Genomic DNA, 22,172 nt, shown 5'->3' on the forward strand with positions numbered 1-22,172 from the left:
GACATCAGATCTTGATGAATTAATTATTCAAGTTGAAAATCTTTCACTGTATATTTACACTGTATATACTGTATATACACTGTATAATTTGTTGAGAACAAAATGACATGACAACAGTCAATGGAAACCAAAATCATTAACCCATTGAGGGCTGGATTCAAAATCACACTGAAAATCAAAGTAAAACATTTAAGTCACAGGCTGATCCAACTGTGTGAATGCCATCACAGCAACTCATAATGTGACCCAGTAGTGTGTATGGCCCCAGTGTGCCTGTATGCACTCCCGACACCGTCTGGGCATGGGCCTGATGAGTCGGTGGATGGTGTCCTGGGGGATCTCCTCCCAGACCTGGATCAGGGCACCAGTGGGCTCCTGGACAGTCTGTGGTGGTACTTGGCTCTGTGGGGTGCACCGATATATAACATCCCATAGGTGCTCAGCGGGATTTAGGTCACGGGGGAACGAGAGGGACAGTCAGTGGCATCAATGCCTTCGTCATCCAGGAACTGCCTACACACTCTGGCCACCCTTCCTGCAGGAGGGTGCCCCCACAGGTCTCCAGCTGCACTTTGAAGAATAAGAAACTACACTGGACTTCTCATCAGCATGAGGGTGAGTCCATAATGACTGAATTTTGTTCTAGAGTGAACTATTCCTTTAAGGTTAGGACTTTAAGCATGATGCAGATGTTTTACATGCAACTGAAACTATCACTCTCTCCTAACTAACCTTACCCAAGTGCTGGCATTGCCTTAAACCTCCTCCTGCGAGGTACATAAAATTAGCCCTTTTCACTGAACCATATTCAGGCAGCAATTACAATTAGAAATGTATATTATTTATGTACTGAAGAGCTCAGGAGAAAACTGCTTTTGACAGCAGTTTACTTCATCAAACTAGCTTTCAAATGTTCTGCCCACCAGTAAAATTCTGACTTTTTGTAATTGATTATGACCAATGCATTGCAAAGAGAAATTATCATATACCTCTGTGTGGATTCCACTGATCACATGATCACTCAATTACAGTATCATTTTACTTTTTTAAAAACACTTTTTATTATACTGTAAATACAATACCACAGAAGGTCACACAGGAGACAGACTTATTTCAGATTTTAAAAAATGCAGATAAGTAAAAAGAAAATGAACACATTCCATTTCTGACACTGCAATGGGGATGGTCGTTGGAAAATATGCACATAGTTGCAATGGAACTGAGATAGATGTGTAGACAAAAATAATTGGGCACTTAATTTTTCAAACATTTAATTAAAAAATGAAATTAGAATTAGACATGTCATACATCCACATATTCATTGTTGTGTAAAAATATGTTGGAAGCAAATTAACAAAATACAGCAATGCCCAAACCAACTTTTTTAATCAGTTCAATCAATATGCTTATATGTGTGCTGGGGTGTGTTTGACTTTGGTTGGCACAAACACTGGAAGGAGCTTTATCAAGAGTGGAAGATTTCACCTCCAAGAACTCAAAACTTTCCCCACCTCCAATCTTTATGCTAACTATGGCTGAGATCATGTCTGTGAAGATAACATTTCTATAAATCTTCTTTTGACTATGGTTGACAGCAACACGTGCACTTCCTAACATGACAGGGTTCATTTAAGCACAATAATGAGTCACTCCTTGAGGGCTTCTTCTAATTACACCAACAAAAACAATTAACAAGCAAGAGTAAAGAAAACAGCATGGTTCCCTGGTGTGACACTAAAAAAAAGCAGAACACTATAATTAGGACTTATCCCTCTTCTTCTTTTTCTCCTTCTTCTTCTTCTTTTTTTTAGCTGATTTTGATTTAGCTGTTTTTCCTTTGTCATCGTCACTACTATCACTGCTTTCATCTTTTCCCATGTCGTTTTCTCTTTTGTCCTTGGAAGATTTCCCCTTGGAGTCTTTATCCTCTACTTTGACTTTGCTATGGCTTCTAATGGCCTCCAGCTCCTTGTTCAGTTCCTCCTTGACCCTTACATCTGGAGGGGGGGGCAGTCCACGGGACACAGTTATGAGCATCCTCTCCTTTCTCATCTCTTCTTTTAAGGATATGTTTTCCTGCCCAGCTCTGTGACTTATGTGGTCGCTGTTGCGTTTGCTTTTGTGATCTCGCTCATCTCTCAAGTCCAGTTTGTAGTCTCTGTGCTTCCTGTGGTCTCCTGTGCCTCGGTGGTAATTGAAGTCCCTAGGATCTCTTCTGTCTGAAGGATGTGGGTGCTGGTTACTGCTGCTGCTAAAAGAGTGCAAGTGTAGCTTGTCATCTCCAGCATGCTGGTCCATCTGCACTTCCTGTTAAAAACAAACAAAAAACTATTTGTGTGAAGATAAAAACACCAAAGAATCTATGGCCAACATCAGACTGTGGTGGTCACCAAGCCCCATAATATGACAGTCAGCTGCACCCCAACTGCACCCTAGCTGCACCCCATTGCTCATTTGTAACTTGGCATTCTACGTCCTACCTGACAGTTATGCTGGTTGCACCATCTAGGCTTAAGTCTTCCTCTTTAGACCAGGCAGAAATCTTACGCCTGGTGAGGAGCAGAAATTGAGGCTGTGTTTTGCACTCATCTGTACAGCTAATCAGCTGTTAACAAGGCATATATTGGATGTAGTCACACAGTTACCTACAGTACTGCAAAACTCCAAACTAACTGTTTTATACAGACAAAGGAATTACCTAATGTTTTACATTTGCCAAATTTACAAGAGGGGATAAATAATTAGATTTAGTCATAGACAGTGCTTCAGTTTGATACATTTTCTTCACTCACCAGCTCACAAAATTTGGATTTTTAAGGGTGTCTGTTATTTTGTTGGGCTGCTTGGCAGTCATGATGGCTTTAAACAGCTCTGTTATTTATTTATTTTTTATCTCAATGTCTGTGAAATTGCCTTTTCTTTTTCTTTGATCCTCCATTATGTGTGGCAAATTAGAAATGATTAACTACACATTAGCAGGACAGTAGGAGATTGTAAATAATGTGTCTTCACTTTTCCAGCAGTTGTGAAACGACACATGGGAGATTTACTTTGGTCTTGAGAGGCTGCAGTCAGTATTCACAGACTATAATCTGCACTGTACGTTTACTGTTGAAACAAGGACTTACTGCAAACCTTTTCAGGTGTAGTTAAGACTAGGCTTAAGTTTTATTGGTGCAACAAACATAGAATACATTCTAAAGACTGGTCTTAACTAAGACCGATTTAGCAGTTTGGACCAGGCATAGTAAAGGCCAGTTGGTGCAACCAGCCCCTGGACTACAGATTATTCGTGTTAAGGGCCATGACAGGAATGAGGCTAAAATGTAATGTTTTCTGAGAGAATAGACGTGGGGTTGATAAAAATCAAATGATTTATGCCTGTTATAAGATTTCAGTGCACAGGAATTGAGGGTCTAAGGACAGAGGATGTTGTTCACTGCACCTATTGTAAAGTCCACTCAGGCGATGTGATTGTGATTTTGGGCTATATAAAAAAAAAAATATTTGATTTGATTTGATTTGAAATTGAATGGCAGTGCCTATTAAACTATGTAACTTTGAGAAGAGAAAAGATAAAATCTTACATGGTAAGAAGCAATAAAACCCTCTCTACTCTGTTCAGTACACTCAGGATCTTGCTACAGGCTCACTTGTTCCGGTGTGAGCAGAGGCTCATGGTATCTAATGTTAAGCAAACTTTAGAAGATATTTCTGTCTAACCGACTTTACGGAGTCAGTTTGCTAACTTTAAGAGTTACACTACATTTTTGCGTTTGCTATTACCGTGCCTCTTGCTACAGTGGGCACAGTTTGTCAAAAGTTACATAGGCTCTGGACTACATCAGGACTACACAGTGAATGCTTTGGCCTTGCAACTCACAAAGTTACCACCATACACATGATTCGTGGCACTGAACTAGAAAGACACAGCAGTCTTTTAACACTGCCTTTGGGTGGGGCCATTCTGAACAGGTATGAACATCATTCATTAATTGAGATGAGGACAGACGTAAACACCAAAACCAACAATGCATTATTCTGTCTCCTTATGATTTCTGACTTTCCTACTCTGTCTGCGCCCCAATGGATCATACTGAAGACACAAATCTTTAAATAATAGCAATGAAATACTATGTTTTATTATTTCTGGAAATACATTTTTAAAATGGCGCAGTGATTTACTAAAACAGCTGGTCATTGCAGTTTTTATCAATCATTACTCAAACAGGAAAGAATAGTGTATTTGTTGGGGACTATCTTTAACAGAGGTTGAATCTACATTTGATTCTCTAGTGAGTATTTGAGGGAGCAGTAAGGTGTATGTGGGATTGAGTCAAACTAGTGTGTGTGTGTTTATGGCAATAAAGTAACATGTTACCTAGTGCAACAGTGTAGCTCACTGATGATATATTAAACTTTGATAAACACACAATGCATTCAGCGTTGGTTTCGTCTTTTGTGGAAAGTAAAAATTCACCAGTCTTATCCACACAGAGGTATATTGGAAGCATACTTACACTGCTAGAGCCACTATGGTAGTGAATGGCAGCATGATTTTCAGCACTATAAAAGTCTCCAATGAACTCCTCACACTTCTGACAGTAAAACCCAATTACTGGTGTCAGAAAAGACAATCCTGCAAAATGACAAGAAAAGTAGTGAAGCATATGCAGTATTTTAGCGTGTGGATGGCTGTGAAGAAAAAAGGACGCACAGGGTTGTCAATAGAAAAAAGCTTGTGTTGTTACCATCCAGTTTCAACAATCCCTCTAGTTCTTTCATCAAGGATTCCATTTTACTCATTCTAGCCTGTTTCTCTCTCTTCTTTTCCTTTTCCTTTTCCTCATTGTCACCTGCCTGGGACACACAAGCAACAATTTCAAAATTAAGGAGTTGCTATTCTTGAATATGTTCAACTATAACCACTCATATGTTGGATAGTCAATGATACAGCTTGGGAATATTTACCTTGTGTTTATCAGAAGATGTCTGAGATGTGCAACTGCCATCTGTTATTGCCCGCTTCTCCTTTGTTGCTTAAAGAAGACAGAACAACAAGGTAACCCTGTTTTCTACATCAAAAGCACTTAATGATAAAGACAGAAAATAAATCACCAGGCCAGGTGGCAGCAGTTTCAAACTTATTGGGTACACTGTTAGAAAATGAAAGTGTATTTCGCCCTTACACCACTAGGAGACACTGTGGAGATTCTGTGCTCTGGTGGTAGTATCTCCCACTTTATAAACAAACAACCATGACAAGGACTTCCTCCTTTTGAATTGACATGAAGGTTAATTAATAAAATAGATACTTTAAAGTGCAAATAATAATTAGCAATAATAATTCAAAGGCTGAATTTATAATTTGTTTGGACAAAACATTGTAATGTCTTTCTTTTTGTCTTTGTTTAGAACCATGGCAGTCATCATGGCAATCATCATTCACATTTAGAATTAAGTGGATTAATTAAGACTACTGTTTCCAGGTGGTTTGTGGCTCCAGTTAGAATCCTGTCCATAACATCCACCTTCACATTGGGCTGTCAAAAAATCTTAGTTGTGACAACTGGACAGAAAAACATCTGAAATTACATTGACACATTAGAATTCTAAATGACTACCAGGGAAGCAAACGCAGACACGTAGTAAAGTTCAGACATTAACCATATGTCTGAACTTTACTATAGAGATAATTTTCTATGCCCGTACCTGAGAACCATATCAGCACAAAACATTTTTTTCAGACTTGATGACATGCACATTTTATTTGAGCCCCTGAAAAATACGATTGAGTTTGTAAAATAAAAACAACAAACAGTGATGTTTGTGATGAATGGGCCCTCGCACCCCCACGGGTATCGGGGTATGAGGCAGCTGTGGGCCAGCAGCTGGACTTCAACCACTTGACACATCCCCGAAATTTAATGTGTTCTGGGCACTGCCTGAAAGAGGTCAATGCAACTTCCTGTGTCCGCTATGTGGCGCTAGAGAACAAGCAGAAATTACACATTAAGTTGTAGTGTATCAAGACTAAAGTGCACCATGAAATTTTGATGTAAACTTAAGAATGAATGTCAGAAAAGGCTTACTTCCTATTGCCAGTAGGTGGCACAATGACTGGGGGTGGGGGGCTATGACTGCAACTTTCTACCTGTGTTTTGGGTTGCCTGAGAGGGGCAGGCTCTTAACGCCTGACTCAACTCATGTCTGGCTGGCAGGCGCCACTTGTCATCAATCCATCATAACACGGCTATGATGTAGCCAGGTAGCAATGACATAATCCTTGAATGGAGCCATGACAATTGGTTAGACAAGCAGCACCCACCAGCCAATCAGACTTAACCGCAGGTTTGTGCGCCGGTATGGGAGTGTCACTCCATGGTCTGTGTGTGTGACGTGTTGGGAACCCCAGCTGATCAGTTTGCTGAAAGGCAAAGCTGCTATGTTGTTATGCTACCAGCATACTGGTAGATCATTACTGTGTGTTTTAAACTGGGGCACAAAACCACACCGAGTGATCACAAGTGAAACATCGAACTGCACAGAGAAATCTCCGTTGTGTTCCCTATGTAGCATTTAGCCATGCTAAATAAGATGCCCAGCTACTGACCCGTTCTGCTCTGCCTCTGATCTGCTAAACAGTAGGTGTATACATTGATCATCGGCATCCACAGATGTTTTAAACTGGTGTATAATGCCCAATTGAGTGATTACACATTACGTTACAATCCACTGTGGTTTCAGTCATTCATGCTACTAGTTTGAGTGCAAACTTATGTGACTGGCCACCGCAACATGACGTCTGCGTTTTTCCAAGAGTTGAGTAGGCTTCAACTTTGTTGCCACAGCCGGCTGTATTTTTTTTCCCAGAGCCCCCTGCACCTAGCACAGTGGAGCCAAAACCGTCAACCTTCATTAAAATGAATAGGAAAACCTGCATTTTCGATGCAATGCCTGATTTGATCTCACTCCGCCTTACGCCTTAAGTTGAGTCAGCCATTTTGAGCCCACCCCAATCTTTTTATTTTGTAAATGGAAAATTGAACTGATAAGCGATAGGCTGGGACGTTTAGCAAACGTGAAGTTTGGTGCAGATTTGACCATGTACAACTGGCTTGAGCAACGAACTCAACAAAAACTCAATGAAAACTCAAGCTCAACTTTTCTTGTATATTCTTAAAGCTCTAGGAGGAGTTTGTTCAAATACAACGTGTAAATTGCCCAAAATGAGCAATAAATTCAAAATGGCCGACTTCCTGTTGGGTTAAGGACATCCAGCCAGTAGGTTTTTTTTGTAGATCTAGGTGTGATATACATGTGTACCAAATTTCATACGTATAGGTAAAACTTCCCACAGGGGCTGCTCTTTAGGGGGTGCTAGCTAGCCATTTTGCCCCGCCCATGGCCAACAACCATAAAACACATTTTCACCACATGTGATGCATGTGGAAAGTTTCAAGAGTTTCCAAGCAATTCAAAACGCATCAAACGCGTCAAAAACACAATTTATTTTAGGGAAAGAAGAATTCTTTGCATTTCAAGAGGGTCCTTGCATGATTCTCACCTTTGATCAGTGACTGTAGAGACTCCAGAGATTGCCGTACTTTTGGGTCACTCAGTGCTGGCAATGCTAAGCTTGCTGCTGTTGAGTCTGAAATGAGAAGTGCTGGAGAGAGCTGCTTTGCCTCCTGCCCCTGCATCTTCGACATTATCTCGCTGATGTCTGCTGTGCCCAGACTTTTTAATATGTTCTTGATCTTCTCACACTCACTATTGTCCAGATTGGCAGAGGTTAAACTTGAGGAATTCATTTGAAGGGGTTGCTTCAGATCAATCAAATCCCTGAAGCTACTGTATATGAACTTGTTCTGGTGATGCTGTTGACTGCCAAGAGCAAGACTATCCATTTCCTGTGGTTTGTCATGTTCTCCAATCTGAGAGAGCGCTGCAAAAAGTGTAGCAGAGGAATTATTGGCTTGTTTTTCACCAATGTCTTCATTCCCATACAGGAATGACTCTTCATCTTCAAGCTCATCAGCTTTCTGGACTGTGGAGTCCTCTTGACTTTGTGCCTGGAGCCAAGAGAAGTCACTGCCTACGCGGTCGTGAGGGAGGAGCATACTGTCGTTTTCCAATGATGTTGAATTGTCCAGACTGTAATGCTGCTGATGTCTGGGCTCGTCAGGCACATACTCAACTTTTTTTGTTTCATCTGAGGCCTGTACAGAAGAGATCACAAAAATTACATACAATTAAAAGGTCCCATGTTGTAGAAAGTGAGAATTCCATGTTTTTTGTTTTTTTTTTAACATGAAGCAGGTCTAAGTGCTTTTTAAATACTGTAAAAGTATCAACATGCCCAATCCAGAGAACTGCACACTGCACATATCCAGAAACTGTGCCTTCATATGAGTTGTCAGGACTTCTCCAAGGTTGTGAAGTCACAACTATACAGTCACTGCCCTCAGCCACTCATTGGAGTATTTTCAAAGTGTGGCATTAGTACTTTTACCAATGTAATACTTATTCCACCACTGGTTGTCATCAGGTTTAATACATTTAGTTTTCATTCTTCACCAAAGGACATAAGATGCTGTGCTGAGTGTTGCTGAGGACAGGACATGATTGGCTACGTAGGCAAGTTATACATGCTCAAAATGAACAAAATAGCCTATTAATCACCCCACCAAATCTGCGTGTGTATGTATATATTTATGTGTGTGTGTGTGTGTATGACCTTTGGCCACCGGATATTGCGTTCACAAGCCTGGGATGTACAGACAGACAAAATGAAAACAAAATGCCTCCAGCCACAGCTGTTGCCGGCGGCATAATAAAATATAGGGTTCTTTATGGCTGCATGCATACATATATATATACAGCCATATTCTTGCTTGTACGTGACAATAAATAAATACACAAGTATTGTTTCCATAGACATATAATTATCTATTTTAGCATCTAAAATGGCCGCATGCCAGAATTTTGGCTCACTGCAGAATAACTTAACTTAACTAACTAAGAGCAGGTGATAGCTAACTGTTCAATAATAAATCCCAGCTGTAAATAATTTTGGTGGACCTTTTTAAATAGAGAAGTGCTTATAAGATGATTAGTGTCTACAAGCACTTACCTAATACAACACCATTAGCAGGATTTTTGTATGATGGAATTAATATATTAGAAAAGTAAATAGTCATTGATATACATTGAAATGAAATGCATCACAAGGATCATTATAAAATCTGGTTTCAGTTCACTACCTCGCCATTTACCTTGCTAGCGTCTGTCTCTGAAATATTGTAATAATAAAACTGAACTCCTCTTCATCCCGGGGAGACTGCCCTCACATGGACCTGTCAGTCACTGTCGAGGACGTCACGGTATCGCCTTCATCAACTGGGAGGAACCTGGGTGTAATCCTTGACGACGGACTATCTTGCACCCCCAAAATCACCACGGTGGCCAGATCCTGCAGATTCGCCTCTACAACATCCACAGGATCCGGTCTTTCCTCACAAAGGACGTGACGCAACTCCTGGTCCAAACGCTGGTCATCTCCCACCTGGACTACTGAAACTCGCTCTTGGCTGGACTCCCAGCCTCTGCGACTAAACCATTGCAACGTATCCAGAACGCTGCAGCACGCCTCGTTTTCAATCTACCCAAATTCTCCCATGTGACCCCCCTCCTCCGTGACCTCCAGTGGCTTCCTGTTGCGGCCCGCATCTGATTCAAGACCATGGTGCTGGCCTTCCAAGGCCGTCAATGGAACTGCACCCATCTACCTCCAAACACTGGTCAGACCACACGCCCCTGCGCGAGCACTTCGCTCTACTACATCAGCTGGCTGGCTGGTAAGAGCAAACCCGCCCAGCGAAGTCGCGACTCTTCTCTGCTCTGCAGCCTCAGTGGTGGAACGAACTCCCGACCAATGTCAAGACAGCAGAGTCAATCGCCATCTTCTGCGAAAGACTCAAGACTCACTTGTTCAGACTTCACCTCGACCCCGCATAGCATGACTCCCTCCCCACCCCACCCCAAAAAAAAAAAAAAATTATATGCACTTGTATGTTCTTAACTTTAGCACTTAAATCATAGCACTTATGTACTTAAGGTATCCTTGATAAATAGCAGCTACTTTGCTCAAATGAGGGCTTGAAAATTGTTTCTATTTTTTCTACTTTATCGACGGTGATATGTTGTGGTTTCTTTCTTGTGACAAATGTACTTATTGTAAGTCCCTTTGGACAAAAGCGTCTGCTAAACGCCCTAAATGTAAATGTAAATGTATTGTTATGCATGGGTCAGAGTTTCTGTTGCGCCATTTGGTTCAGCTTTACTCACCAGTTAAAAAAAAAAAAGCACACCATTTCTTTATAGTCAAGACAAGCATGCCATCACCTAATTAACCAGTTTGTCAATCTGTGGTGGGTTATCATCATACCACCCCTTAAGAGCTGCAGTCTACGGAAGCCCTAAAGGGCCATGCATTCATACATTTTATTTCCTCCGTTTTCCCATGATAATGAGTTTATTTCATTTGTTTTCTCGAGATTTCGAGTTATTATCTCGAAATAACAACTGCCGTTTTCCCGAGATAACGGGATAATTTTCTCGAGATCACGGGATAATTTTCTCGAGATCACGAAAATTTGTTTTCCCGAGATAACGGGATAATTTTCTCGAGATAACGAAAATTTGTTTTCCCGAGATAACGATATAATTAATTCGAGATCTGGTCAGCTATGTAGGTAGTTAATGATGACATCAGGCTCACTTTGATTGCGCCGCCGATATAGCTGAGGCCTTGCTAACCGTCTTTTTAGATTATGCACACTAATGTGTATATTATCTGTAATAGCAAGGCATAATGCTATTTCAGCCTATGTCAGGCCTTGATTGAAAAGATATGTGACGCGGTGATCGATATGCTCCTGCTCCTCTGACATTGCTACACTGAATGATGTTTCCTGCAATGATTTAATATACTACACCATCGTTTTGTTTTCTCAAGATCTCGAGAAAATTATCCCGTTATCTCGGGAAAACAGCAGTTGTTATTTCGAGATAATTGTCTCGAGATCTCAAGATAATTATCTCATTATCTCGGGAAAACGGCAGTTGTTATTTCGAGATAAAAACTCGAGATCTCGAGAAAACAAATGAAATTAACTCGTTATCACAGGAAAACGGAGGAAATAAAATGTATGAATGCATGGCCCTTTAGGGCTTCCGTAGCAGTCATCATGTTTTGAAGACAAGTTACACGAAGTAGGCCACAAACTACTCTTCTTGTACTACTGGGTTAGCTCAAAAAAAAATTTAAACACTTGTAGCCATACAGATGATCTTGTAACTTACTGGTAGACAGCAAGCTGCGAGCTTTCTCTCCATAAAGTCAAAACAAAATGTTTTAGTCTGAATGGAACTTTTGGATTGAGTATGTTTTATGAAAGAACCCTTCTTATGATCTTGGTATAATCAAAAATGACTATCTAACCACAATTCTTGTTGAGACTTACGGTGTCACAGAAATAAAACATTTTGCAGAATGAATGATGTGCCTACCTGAATAGTGAGGATGGCATCTTTGAGGGTGGGCAACCGCTCTTCCAGTTCTTTGCTGTTCATGACCAGCTTCAGGCCTTCTAACAGACTATTCCCTGTCAGATGATTACTGCTGCTGTAGCTGTAGCTTGGGCTCCTCTTTCTTTTTTTGTCTTTGCCATGGCTCTTTTCACCACTGCTACTTCGTGTCTTAGACCTCCTGACTCGGCTCTTGCTCCGTACTTGACACTTCTTGCTTCGGCTATGGCTCCGACCCAAACTGCGGGTCCTGCTTTTGCTTCTCGCTCGACTCTTACAACGAGCACGACTTTTGCTCCTTCCTCTGCTTCGGCTCCGCACTCTGCTTTTGCTTCGTGCACGGCTCTTGGCTCGGGATCTACCGCGGCTTTTGCCACGACTTCGGCTTTGACTACGGCTTTTGCTCCTGGTTACATGCTTCTGGAACTCAGGGTCCGATTTGACTGCTTCTTTCAGGAAACTGGCTGACTGAAATGCGTCAGCCAGGTTGTATGCCATGTTCCCTTTGAGATAGTCTGGTAGAGGTTTGTTTGCTGCAATGCATCTCAAGAATTCCTCACCAGCTCGGTCACTGAAAATCAACAATGTATGTGTTTCACACACCAGCAATCACAAAAAATACATAAGTGTAACTGTTCCAGCTTAGACTTATACAAAACAAGACAGACACACATATACCTGTTGTCTGGAAGATGATGTTTCACAGGAATGGGATTCCACTGTGGGACCTGAGTTTGTGGTGGTTCTGCAGGAGGGCTGATCTGCTGCCTGTCTTCCAAAGCAATCACTGTACTACGGTCTGTGGAGAAGCTGCTACAGTGGGGCTGAGAGTATTCAAAATTCATGTTATAGTGTTGTACAAGACAGAGCTGCCATAGCATATTTAAAATTATATTTTATTCACAAGTGGTACATTTTTTCTAAATGTAACATGCTCAGGTCTTGCTTTTTAAATCTTAGTTATAGTATATACAATATAGAATTGACATTTGATCTGTGGTTATAACACAGACAATGTACAGTATGTGGGGCTGGGAAACAGTGATGCATAAAAATCCTATCTTGTATTTTCAGGCTGCATAGCAATTCACATTATATACAAATAAAACGCAAAGACAGGTTTTTTCTATCCTGTTTGAAAATAGAAAGCTGTCATTTTTCATGATCTTTCAATTGAATATAGTACTGGGAAAAAAATGCAGACATGTGAAAGCTGCTTTAAGTGTTCTAATCGTTTTAGCCAACTTCCTGTCGGTTTTGCAGTGAGCAATCCCCTCCCTCCTCATTAAGTCACCACGTGAACACGGACTGCTAATTGCAAGACATAGCAGTAAACAGAAGGAACCTGCTCTCACTGCATTCATGAGCAGATAGGACTGCCTCTCTATGAAGTTCTGTCATTATGGGATAAAGTGGGCAGGAACACCAGGAAATGGTGTCTTTTCTCTTTTACTGAATGTGTGGGGGGAGGAGAGACATGGGTTACTGGTCAAACAGTCTATAGCTCCTTTCACACTGCCTTTTCAAGGCGGGAATCTTGCTCCAATATTCCGCCTCGCTGCCTGTGTGAAAGTTACCTCTGTGTGAATGGAAAAGCCAGCGTCTGGCGTTTGTCGCCTTCCACTATTGTGTTGTTGTAGTTACTGTTCTGGCAACTTTTTTCTAAAAAACCCCACCAATTTACAGAGGAAAAGTCACTGCGACGGTAAGCCTTCCCTACCGAGCCTTCAGTGAACTTCCCACCTGGAAACAACATCCCTCTCTGGGAGTAAGAGCCAGACAGGGTCCGCTATTTACTGATGGTGATTATGTGATGTCATTTAGAGCAAAAAACACGTAACTATGTCACCTTCCATAATGCATGGTGGGTCAGGATCTCAATCACAACACCTAACAGCAGTCAGCGGATACATTTTTAAATTAACAGGTTGACACCGGGGGAAACACGATAAAAACCCACACAGATCTCAAAGTTACGATATGTACCGTCAAGCCTCTTTTGGTTATACAACACCGATATGCTGTATGAAATGTCACACTGGTGCAGCTTTATGCTGGGGCTGCTTGGTTCAGTGTGAAAATACAAAGGTGGCATCTTTGCGGCAATCATTGTGGAATCACTGTGTGAAAGAGGGATTATAATAGTGATTTTGGTTGGAGTATACAGCTATTTAATCCCTCTTCTTATACTGCTTTTCCACCAAAATTAGCGTGTCTACACGGGGTATTAAACGTGGGTCAACCTGCTAAAAATCACCTGCAGGCAAGGCAGCCCATCTGTGATTTTTATTTGAAGTGTTACATTGTATGTCACTGACGTCAAGTTTCACATTTGGATGCGCTGGAAACAGTTGTAACAGAAGAGAAAACAACAATAAACCCATTGTGAAAGAAGCGTCTGACAAATGTCCGATCCCTGTGCAACCTGACAGAGCGTGAGCAGTTTTGCCAAGAGGAATGGAGTACAATTGTCCAGATGTGTAAGCCTGATTGAGACCTATCCACACAGACTCAGTGCTGTGATTGAGGCCAAGGGTGCATCTACTAAATACTGACTTGAAGGGGGTGAATACTTATGCAATCACTTATTTTACATGATATACAGCGGGGAAAATAAGTATTGAACGCGCCAACATTTTTCTCAGTAAATATATTTCTGATGGGGCTATTGACATGAAATGGTCACCAGATGTTGGTAACAACCCAAGAAATCCACACATACAAAGAAATAAAAACATATATGTCCATAAATTAAGTTATGTGTAATAAAGTGAAATGACACAGGGAATAAGTATTGAACACATGAAGAAAAGGAGGTGCAAAAAGGCATGGAAAGCCAAGAAACCAGCTGAAATCTGTCAGTATTTAGAAAGCAATCCTGCCCCCTGTCAGTACAAATCAATATCAGCTGGTTTAGTCCTAATTGATGGCCTATAAAAAGCAAACCTTAATATTGCAAAACATACTGATGGCACTGGTTATTTCTAAACTTCTGAATGTTCCAGTGAGCACTGTTGGGGCCATTATCCGGAAGTGGAAAGAACATCATTTCACCATAAACCGGCCACGACCCGGTGCTCCTCGCAAGATTTCTGACAGAGGAGTCAAAAGAAAAATCAGAAGAGTTGTCCAAAAGTCAAGGACCACTCGCAGAGAGCTTCAGAAAGACCTGGAATTAGCAGGTACAGTTGTTTCAAAGAAAACAATAAGTAAGCAAGACTCCATTGTTGAATTAAAAGCATGCTGAAGCTCATTTAAAGTTTGCTGCACAACATTTGGACAAGCCTATGAAATACTGGAAGAATATAGTCTGGTCAGATGAGACCAAAACTGAACTCTGTGGATGTCATAGCATACACCACGTTTGGAGGACAAATGGCACTGCACATCACCCCAAAAACATTATACCAACAGTGAAGTTTGGGGGTGGGAACATCATGGTGTGGGGCTGTTTTTCAGCATATAGTACTGGCAGACTTCATATAATTGAAGGAAGGATGAATAGAGAAATGTACCGGGACATTCTTGATAAGAATCTGCTGCCATCTACCAGGATGCTGAAATGAAACGAGGGTGGACATTTCAGCAAGACAAGGAAACTCTCAATTGGTTTCAGAGAAAGAAAATAAAGCAGCTAGAATGGCCCAGTCAATCACCCGACCTGAATTCAATTGAAAATCTAGGCCCTTGGAACCTTCACAATTTGAAGACAGTTTGTGTGGAAGAATGGGCCAAAATCACACCTGAGCAATGCATGCGACTATACAGGAGGCGTCTTGAAGCTGTCATTACCAACAAGTATTAAATACATTTCAGTGAACGTGTTCAATACTTTCACTTACATTCCACTTTATTACACATAACTTAATTCATGGACATATATGTTTTGATTTCTTTGTATGTGTGGATTTCTTGGGTTGTTACCGCCATCTGGTGACAATTTCATGTCAATAGCCCCATCAGAAATATATTTACTGGAAAAAAAAGTTGACGCATTCAATACTTATTTTCCCCGCTGTATTTTTAATTAATTGACATTACTTTGTAGAAATCTGTTTTCACTTTGACATTAAAGAGTTGTTTAAAAAGCTAAATTAAATTGACCATGATTCCATTTATAAAAGCAATAAAAAGGGAAAACATCCATGGGGATAAATACTAGGCACTGTAAATACACTTGTTTCACATCAATCTTTTGAATTTGAGGTCCAGTATTTTTCTGATCAAACATCTGACACAGAGGGTAATTACAAATATAGTAATAATATAATAGTAGTGACGTGGAAAATAGACGATGATGATTACATTATATAATCAGTAATTACAAATAACACGTTAAAATAATAAAATAAAAATATTGAAATAATAATGAGAAAGGTTTTTGATATTTTGGGTAAATTAAAGATAATTAATGACGCCTTCAAAATAATCTTTACAATAATTGATAACTTGGTTGATAGATTAATCAACTAATAGAAAAAAACCCATCAAATTAATTGATTAAAAAACAATCATTAGGTGTAGCCCTGGACTAATTTATGCCCACAGCCATGTCAGTGTTGATTATACCTAACAAGGCTTTAGCTAATTTGAGTTTTATTGTTAATGTTTTGATAGGCCTATACAATTAGCTTGGAGTTTGAAGTACTTTGGATGAGCAGTTCTCAAGAAAGCTGCGAGCATCAATACACGAGGCCAAGCAATTCCACAGACACAGGCACTACACTAGTATTTTTCTAAAAAGAAATTATCTCATAATAAAAAAAAAGAACTAATCAGAATACCGAAAAAGAACCAAACCGATAAAGAGTATCAATAACAGTAGTAGTATCAATAAAATCCTAACGATAACCATCCCTATTTACCATACATCAAACATTTTCTGCACATACTCAAGACAGTGTTGGTATGAAAAGCAACAGCAGTGTGTATTTCCATTGGTGGCCATACATAGGAAAGCAGTGGTACAATGAGTAGCATGGCAGTGCTGAGACCAGGGACAACAGTAAATGGATCAGCTTAAAAAATGACAGCAAACAGGTTTTCTTTTATATTTCTGATATATTTAGTAGTTACACTGACTAATTCCCTTTGTGGGAGAAAACAAAAGGAAAAGGAAGACTATATCATAGGTTAGTTACCACTCATGGTGTTAAACAAAACAAATGATTCAATGCATACCACGTGTGACATGATATCATCAAGTGGAAAATTTTACTTCTTATAGTAACGCTGCAAAAAAACCCTGCTAAAACTAGAATTAAAAAAATTGCACTCGACTACTGATTATTTTCAATGTCGATTAATCTGTCAATTATTTTTAATAATTAATCGACTAGAATCAGTGTATCCTAAGATGAAGACCACAAATGTCTTGTTTTGTCGACAACCAAAAGATATTCAATATACTGTGATAGAGTAAAGAAACCAGAAGATATTCCAATTTAAGGATCCATAATCAGAGAATTGACTTTTTTTTCTTAAAGTTACTCAAACTGATTAATTGATTTTATAATATAATTATAAAAACAGTTGGCAGTTAATAGTTGACAACTGTTGCAGCTCTATTGTAAACTCTTTCACTAAACATCCATGTCTGAAGTGGCAATAACCAAATAGCTCTGGAAGAAAATCAGGAGTCTCCTTTCTTCTGCAGGCTTTCTTCCAGCTACAGAGGTGTGCTGCAAACACTTTTCTGCGTGGTCGAATCCTTGATTCCATTTTATGTTTAACTGCAAAACATGAGAAGCAATACAGAATACATTGCCTGTTAAACAACCAGACCAGAAATTTGAGTAAAAACATGATGGTATCATCATTTCTACTAAATAAGTCACTTAAAGTAGAAGCAGAAACTTAACTTTACAATAGTAGTAATGAAATTGTGTAAACCTCTGATAAAATAATTTTAAGTTGCATACAAGTTTAAACCTATGTAAAATGTGACATGGAAAAAGCACAGCTCACAATCAACGTAGTGCATTTTCTTTAAAAAGAACAAAAATAAGATTCCTCTCAAGAAAGTGGGAAGTTTGTAGACAGTAACTGCATGGTAGCCAGGATCCACCTTGGAAGTCATACATAAAATGGTTTTGTGGTCAACAGGACCAAAATTCAGTTATTGCTGTAAACAACACAGTCTAGCAGGGGCAGGTGGGTAATGTAGGCTTCAGAAGGCTAAGCCTTTTTCTTAATGTACTGCTTTAGTCTATTATTCATACGTAAATAGTGATGTGCTGATCACAGTGACACTGTAGGATAATCTGTAGATCAGTTGGCCTGGTCATGAAAATTACCATTCTGACAATTGGGATGCAGGTGAGTGAAATAATACATCTTGAATGAGGAAAAATTTTAGTACATTACCTGTAGCAATCTCCCAGCAGGTAAACAATGTGCGTCCCCTGTGCACAAATTACGCATGAAGCACATAAAATAGCCGATGTCCTGGTAAATCCGGAACGCCATCAGAGTCTAAATATATTTCTATTGACGACAGTTTAGTTATGTACATAATAACAAAGTCCTCCATGGTTGTTAAAACAAGTATGATCGTCAGTCCAATATTAGTCTCTTTATCCTCAGCCTCACCCGCCACCTATGCATTCTAGCTTTGTAGCCAGTTTAACATGCCTTGTAAGTTTTAAGTTACTTACATCCTAATTTTAATAGCTGATGTTTACTCTGCTGCAGACAGGACTGAAAGTATTTTAGTAAAGCCCCTCTTTTTTTCATGCATAGTGGTGAGTAGTTTAAGAGTTATGTTAAATATTCCAAAAAACTCAAAATATTACTTTTTGTTACTGTTTGCAACCTGTCTTTTCAGAACATGTCATGTTGCTAGTTGTCACTTTTTGTGCTGGTTTACAGTTTAAACTGCAGCTGTATTTTGCAAATGTGTTTTTGATTTCTTGTCCCTGTGTTGAGTGAGGGGAAAATAGGGCCCTATAAAATCCGTTTTATTTTTTCCCAAATTCCGTTTTATTTTTTCCCAAATTCCGTTTTTTCCGTATTAATTTTTGGGAATTCCGTTTTTTCCATTTGAATTTTGGGAATTTTACTACCAAAAACAGTGTGTTTTTAATGTAAATGACTAAAATGTACACAAATTAAATAGAAATTAACTTAAATTTATTGAGGTGACAACAACACATTTACTCAATACTGTACCGTACAGTACATTAAAGTAAATCAAAAACAAGCAGCAAGTAATGAAACTTTAGTTGACTTGTCATAAAACAACAACCAAACATTTTAAACTTCTTCAAAAGTAACTTAAACAAGTTATTTAAGCTGTAGGACTAGTTAGTCCTTGTGAGCTACTCTGTCTTCAAGTTTCCCACCTGTCAGACAGAGCCGTGGGCAGCAGCTCCCCATGCTCACATTGTTTTGAAGGGGGAGGGGCTTAGTCTGTGGAGGGGGCTTGTTGTGCCACCCAGATTTGCTTCCCTCCGTGCAGTTTTCCCCAGACATACTTTCCTCTTCCACACGAAAACAGCATTTCAGTGAAATTACGTCAAATTCCGCGATATTCCGCGTTAAAAAATAGATTCCGTTTTAATCGGCCAATTCCGCGATTCCGTGATCGCGGAAATCATAGGGCCCTAGGAAAACATCACTGAAATCTGATTCTTATAGTTGCAGTGCACTCTGCTGGACAAGCTAGGTGACAAAACCCTTTATAATTTACCCACGCATCTTTTTTTGAATTATGGTCAGTAAAATAAGTCTGTTATCCACACATATCAGACAACATATTAACCGATTCCAATATATCTGTGATACTGATGGGTCAAGATCGGCCAATAAAATTGTCTGACCAATAAATGCTCGGGCCCTAATTAATACACAGTATAGAAATCTCTCCCAATACCTTGACATTGGGTCATAAAAGCAGAAACGTCAACATGGTTCTTGGATCTCCTTTAAAGACGTGCAACTTTTGAAATTCATGTTGATGATTTCAGCATCTCTAACCGTCTATAACTTTTGACATGGGTTTTCAGAGACTGAAGGGAAGACCATAGATGTTTTCTTTAAATACACTACAGTGAAGTCGGTCACGTGATTGACGTTAATTTCTGTGATAGGAGAAATGCAAACCAGAGGACATGATGCTGAAGACCCTTCTGAGACCTACAGTAGCTAGCTTGTTGCATTAGAAGCTAATTCTCACGGGGGTCAAAACCTGTACGCTCTGTTAGCATTATTCTATTCTAGCATATTCCATAAATTCATATTTGCTTGCATGTGCAGAATGGGTAAGGTACATTAAGCATATAACATTCAAAACAGGCCAAATTAAAACACATTTATTTTGAAATATGACAGGAGCTAGCTACATTCAAACAAGCACCGGATAATCGCCGTTTAGGAAACAATCAGAAAAAGAAATATGTAAAGTGATAGAATCTTGTTCTTTTTCGGCAGCAGGCTCGCTTTTAAAAACCGCCTGTCCTTACTCTTTATGATATGTTATGGCAACTACGACACACGAACCATGCAGCGATGCTAACTTACACAGTTAAGCTTGCTCTATTATGCTGTTGGGTACGTACCCTGATGAAATGCCCCCTAGATGGCCTGTTTAGTAGAAAATGGCTTTCCGATGCTACGGCCGAGAATGGTACAGGGGGCAAGAGTCCAGAAGGAGGAACACCACAGGGTACTCCGAGTCTGAAAGGAGGGCGATGGGGTGGTGGTGGTGGTCCGAACGGTGGCGGCCGGTGAGCAGGTTTACCTGGCCGGTACATGTTCGTGTTCAACACGACTGATGATATCGCCGGAAACTACAGAGAAACTAGGTCAAAGGAAATGACAACTCTCCAGCACATGTGCTATTTTTTCCCACACAATTGCTCTTTTGTGTTCCACTGTCTGTGGCGCGTCTACGTTACTGTGACTGCAGCTGTCGGATATAGACTATCACGAATGGTACACAGGAAACCACTCTTCTTCTGCTTCTTCTTCTTCTTCTTCTTCTTCTTCTTCTTCATGGCAAACAACAAATTGGTGCATTACCGCCATCAGCTGGTATGGATTATTGAATCGAAAGGTGTAGTATTTACAATATTCCAAAACAACAACAACAAACAAACAAAAACAAATCAAAACTGCATCCTGTCAATCATATAGACCCAATCACAAATTCCAGGTGGAAACCCCTGCCTGCTGAACAAACAGCTTGATGGTTAAGCTCATCATGGATGACTGATGCACACACAGCCCACTGCAGCACTCACTTGACAAGACTTGACAGACCGTGTAAGTGGGGCCAGTGCTCTTGATTTGAATTGTAGTTTTTCAGAATCTTGTATAAAAGCCCATCTTTCTCGTGGCACATTGTTTTAAAAAAAATAATAGTTTTGACTACAAATCTCAGTAAATATGATGAGGACTTTCAACGCAGTATTCTTATCTGTAACACTGACACGTGGTTTAAACAGGACTGCAACGTGGATATTGATGGATATACTATAATCAGAGCAGACAGAGACAAGATTAAATCACAGAAATCCATCTGGATTGGCCTCTGTATTCTCGCTGACAAAAAGTGAGTAACACATTTCACTATTTTTGAACAAGCACGTACAAGAGACTTATGTGATACTTGCTGTATCATTCTGACCTTTTTATTTACCCCGTCGATTTGGACTGCTCACTATTATACTGGTGTATGTACTGGGACCCAATAATAAGGAAGCTGCTGAATGCATACCAGACTGTTTTAACAGTGCATTGACGTGATCAGCTGATTAGCCAGTGTTCATTCTGGGGGAGTTCAACACACTTGTCTTCTCTGCAGCAATATGACGACTGCCCAACTCACTCATCACAAATTCTGGATCTTTTGTTATGGCAATATTGAGGACACATACAAGGCAGTATGCAGTTCTCCAATTGGCAGATCAGACCATAATGTCTTCCGCTTATTGCTGAAGAACAGACAGCAAGTGAAGAAAGAACACCTGATCATTAAAACAACTCAAGTCTTAGGACAAACTAAGGTGCTGTTTTGAAACTACAAACAGGGATATGTTTTTCAACTCGTAGAGTCCCATGAGCTGACAGACTATCACGTCATATATACAATCTTTAATATTGGAATTTAATTCATCCAAAAACACAATTTGTAACAAAATTGTCCATAATTGTGATTTTTCAAGCTGCTTCCTTACACAGTTGTTACAGTGTTGTATATCTTCAGCTATCTGGTGAAGCATTCTTGAAAAGAGAGGGAAAACAGATTAACAATGAGTCTTGTTTTATGATTACTTTGTGCACTGCGATAAGAAAAAGTTAAGGATACAAAATCTCCATATGAACATGCACTGTAATTGGATCAAATACATCACAAAAGTCTTCATCTGCCTTGAATGTTTTTATGTAGTTTTGAATTTGTTAGTTTAAGAGAACACATGTTAATGCGGGCTGATCCGCCCCCCAGAGGGTGTTTTATGTGCACTGGAAGCAATATCTCTGGAAGGGTATGTTTTTGAGGGGAATTTTGGCAGGAATCATGATGAGTTGTATAGAAACTTGCAAGAGAATGTGTTTTATAAGATTGTAAAATCTGGAAG

At 39.8% G+C, this 22,172-nt stretch overlaps 1 protein-coding gene across 1 annotated transcript; it reads right to left on the reverse strand.

Annotated features, from left to right (window-relative positions):
* Positions 1–1,254: 1,254 nt before the first annotated feature.
* Positions 1,255–20,481, reverse strand: LOC141009223 (uncharacterized). Its single transcript, XM_073481706.1, has 8 exons — positions 20,151–20,481; positions 12,271–12,416; positions 11,575–12,163; positions 7,568–8,222; positions 4,972–5,039; positions 4,752–4,860; positions 4,521–4,639; positions 1,255–2,307 (listed from the first exon to the last, which is right to left on the reverse strand). Exons 1-8 carry the CDS (start codon positions 20,343–20,345, stop codon positions 1,759–1,761), a joined length of 2,430 nt encoding a protein of 809 aa, XP_073337807.1. The 5' UTR covers positions 20,346–20,481; the 3' UTR covers positions 1,255–1,758.
* Between the last annotated feature and the right edge of the window lie 1,691 nt (positions 20,482–22,172).

The sequence above is a fragment of the Pagrus major genome, chromosome 15, assembly GCF_040436345.1.
Source record: "Pagrus major chromosome 15, Pma_NU_1.0".
Taxonomy (NCBI): domain Eukaryota; kingdom Metazoa; phylum Chordata; class Actinopteri; order Spariformes; family Sparidae; genus Pagrus; species Pagrus major.

Excerpts from the sequence above, each read along its gene's own strand:
- LOC141009223 (XM_073481706.1), bottom strand. The coding sequence starts at position 20,345 with ATGTACCGGCCAGGTAAACCTGCTCACCGGCCGCCACCGTTCGGACCA. Across the intron at positions 12,164-12,270 it reads CATCATCTTCCAGACAACAG|TGACCGAGCTGGTGAGGAAT; the intron begins GTATATGTGTGT and ends GTTGATTTTCAG. Across the intron at positions 4,640-4,751 it reads GGGATTGTTGAAACTGGATG|GATTGTCTTTTCTGACACCA; the intron begins GTAACAACACAA and ends GTCATTTTGCAG.